Source organism: Solanum tuberosum, unplaced genomic scaffold (genome assembly GCF_000226075.1).
Source record: "Solanum tuberosum cultivar DM 1-3 516 R44 unplaced genomic scaffold, SolTub_3.0 scf00055, whole genome shotgun sequence".
Taxonomy (NCBI): domain Eukaryota; kingdom Viridiplantae; phylum Streptophyta; class Magnoliopsida; order Solanales; family Solanaceae; genus Solanum; species Solanum tuberosum.
In genome coordinates this window covers 660189-662474 of record NW_006238981.1, presented here as the reverse complement: position 1 = coordinate 662474, position 2286 = coordinate 660189, and the positions used below count along the sequence as shown (strand labels likewise).

General features: G+C 35.5%; 1 protein-coding gene across 1 annotated transcript in view; it reads right to left on the bottom strand.

The window, feature by feature from the left end:
- The window catches only part of LOC102602023 (notchless protein homolog), a 9281-nt gene extending 7576 nt beyond the window's left edge, over positions 1-1705 (bottom strand). Inside the window, exons 1-3 of the mRNA XM_006344382.2 lie at positions 1422-1705; positions 1077-1158; positions 883-972 (exon numbers count right to left, since the gene is read on the bottom strand). Of these exons, the coding sequence (XP_006344444.1) occupies positions 883-972; positions 1077-1158; positions 1422-1601 (352 nt within the window). The 5' untranslated portion in view covers positions 1602-1705. The remainder of the gene's footprint in view (positions 1-882; positions 973-1076; positions 1159-1421) is intronic.
- Positions 1706-2286: the final 581 nt, after the last annotated feature.

Below are 2286 nucleotides of genomic sequence, written 5' to 3'. Positions count from 1 at the left end.
CTCCCCCCCCCCCCCCCCCCTGTTTCTCTTGAGCCGAGGGTCTATCGGAAACAACCTCTCTACCTGAGGTAAGGGCAGTGGTTGTGTACACTTTACCCTCCCCAGACTTCGATCCCTTACGAAACAATCATAGCCATTGAAATTCTGGTAAATGTCTGTAGGCTTGGATCCCTCACCCCACCCAAATAGTCTACATAAATTCCCTCTTACCAACAAAGCTTGTTGGAGCTGCTCGCAAACTCATTTGAGATTCTCCTCATCGATCTTTAGTTTGCTCATGAAGAGCCTACTGCTTTCAACAAATAAGAACCATCTATTGATGCTCACACTAATGTCTATTAAGTCCAAGGATGGAAGAACAATCTGTTTTCCATAACAGAAGATTAAATCAGAATAAAAAATGCACATTTCCCAAGTAAATGGGTAGACAGAAGGAAGTAAAGAGGATATTATTCTCTTTTTGATACTGGGGTAAAAAGGAGGAGGATTATGGGATTTCCCCTTGTTTGATAAGGAAATACATGAAAATGTGAGGTAAAGTGGAGGTTAAGAATCTCAACCATGTCAACCTTTCCTAAGCCCTTCGTTTTGCGTCTCTTCATCTATTCCAACGACTAATAAATAAATCCTAGCTACTCCATCAGCAAGGTAAAATTTGAACTTCCTCTCTCACTTTATTCTTTCCCTTTCCATCTTGGAACCAAACACAGTGTTAACTCTTAGATTAGCAACTGCTCAAAGTAATCAATCCGCACTGCAGTTCCACCTAAACTAACCCACAACATAAATTCTTTAAGCTGCAGTATCAATTACCAGAGTAAAAGGATCACAAGGAGAAGATGCTCAGTAGCATAATGACAAGAGAAGTGAATAATTTTGTACCAGCAATTGTGGCCGAACAACGAGTGACAGGGCGGATTCGAAACACTGCTTGTGGTTGATAAACTATTGTCAAGACTTTTTCCACAGACACTGCAATGAATTCACCAAAGTATATCCATCAATAATTAGCAAAATAAACATCTCGATAATCATTCATAAGCTCCATAACATTACAACTCTCCTACACAATTTACCTTTGTTCTTCTCTAAGTATGATCCAAGCTGCACCACAAGCTCTTCGTCTGAGATATAAAATGCATAAGGCAACTTTTCCTCCTGAAAAACTCCAAAAATTCCCATAGTTACAAGTCAGCATGAAAATTGACACTTATGAAATGATATCTAATACACCATGATTCCTCGTAGTCGTAATTCTCTAGAATTACCTTGTTTACTAATCATTTTGATTCAATTTGAACTATGAAAGCAGTCTAGTTAATAGAATTGTTTATTCTTTAATTTCCTTGGTAATAATTTCAATCTAAATAGGTTGAACTCAAATAAAAATAGAAAAAAACATTGAAGTTCATCTTGCTTACATTGCTGAGAAGCTTATTGACGACTTGATTAAGCTCTTTTGGACTGGCGTTTTCAGGGAGGTACAAGGCGGCACCCAACGGATTGCCTTCTGGGTCTGCCAACTGACATATGACACTGTTTGTTGCTTCTCTCTCTGCCGCCGCCGCAGCTTCCACTTCCACTTCCATCGTTTCTGCCATTAATCTTCGCTTACAAATTTTCTGGTTAAGACTACTTTTGACTCTTAAGAGGAAACAGAGGTTTTAGTAGGGTTTTGAAAAAAATTCAGCTTTGCAAAGATTGTCAAACTGACAAAACTGATAAAGATACCCCTTAAGCTTTGTGAAATTTGCACTTGGACCCTAAGATATATGATTAACATTTTGTTAACTTATACTAACCTTTATCAATATAAAAAAAAAAAATAGATATTATTGGTATATACTTTTGATTTTTAAAAAATTACTTATTTTGCTATCGCTTTTTTATTGTTTTTTATTATAATTTCCTAATAACATAAAGACATCACTACTAGAGAAAAACATTGTTACACATTTGGCAAACATATGAGAAAATTTCATGGAAGGTTGCCTAAATATTTTATGTAATGAACACAAAAATGTGTTCTCTTTTTTCTCTTGTCACATAAAAATTTCTTTGAAACAATATTATCTTAGAAGTTCCCTTAATCGATATATATATAAATTCGTCTAATTTTTTCAAGTTGCATGTCATATCGAACTTTAGCTAGCTCATTCTATATCCAAAATTAATTGATTTGTAATACTCAATTCATTTGGCCTTAAAAGAAAGGGTTACAATAAACAAGAACGGTGAGCTAATATATCTAGAAGTTTCTATATTTCAAGTTTGCTGGACATATCC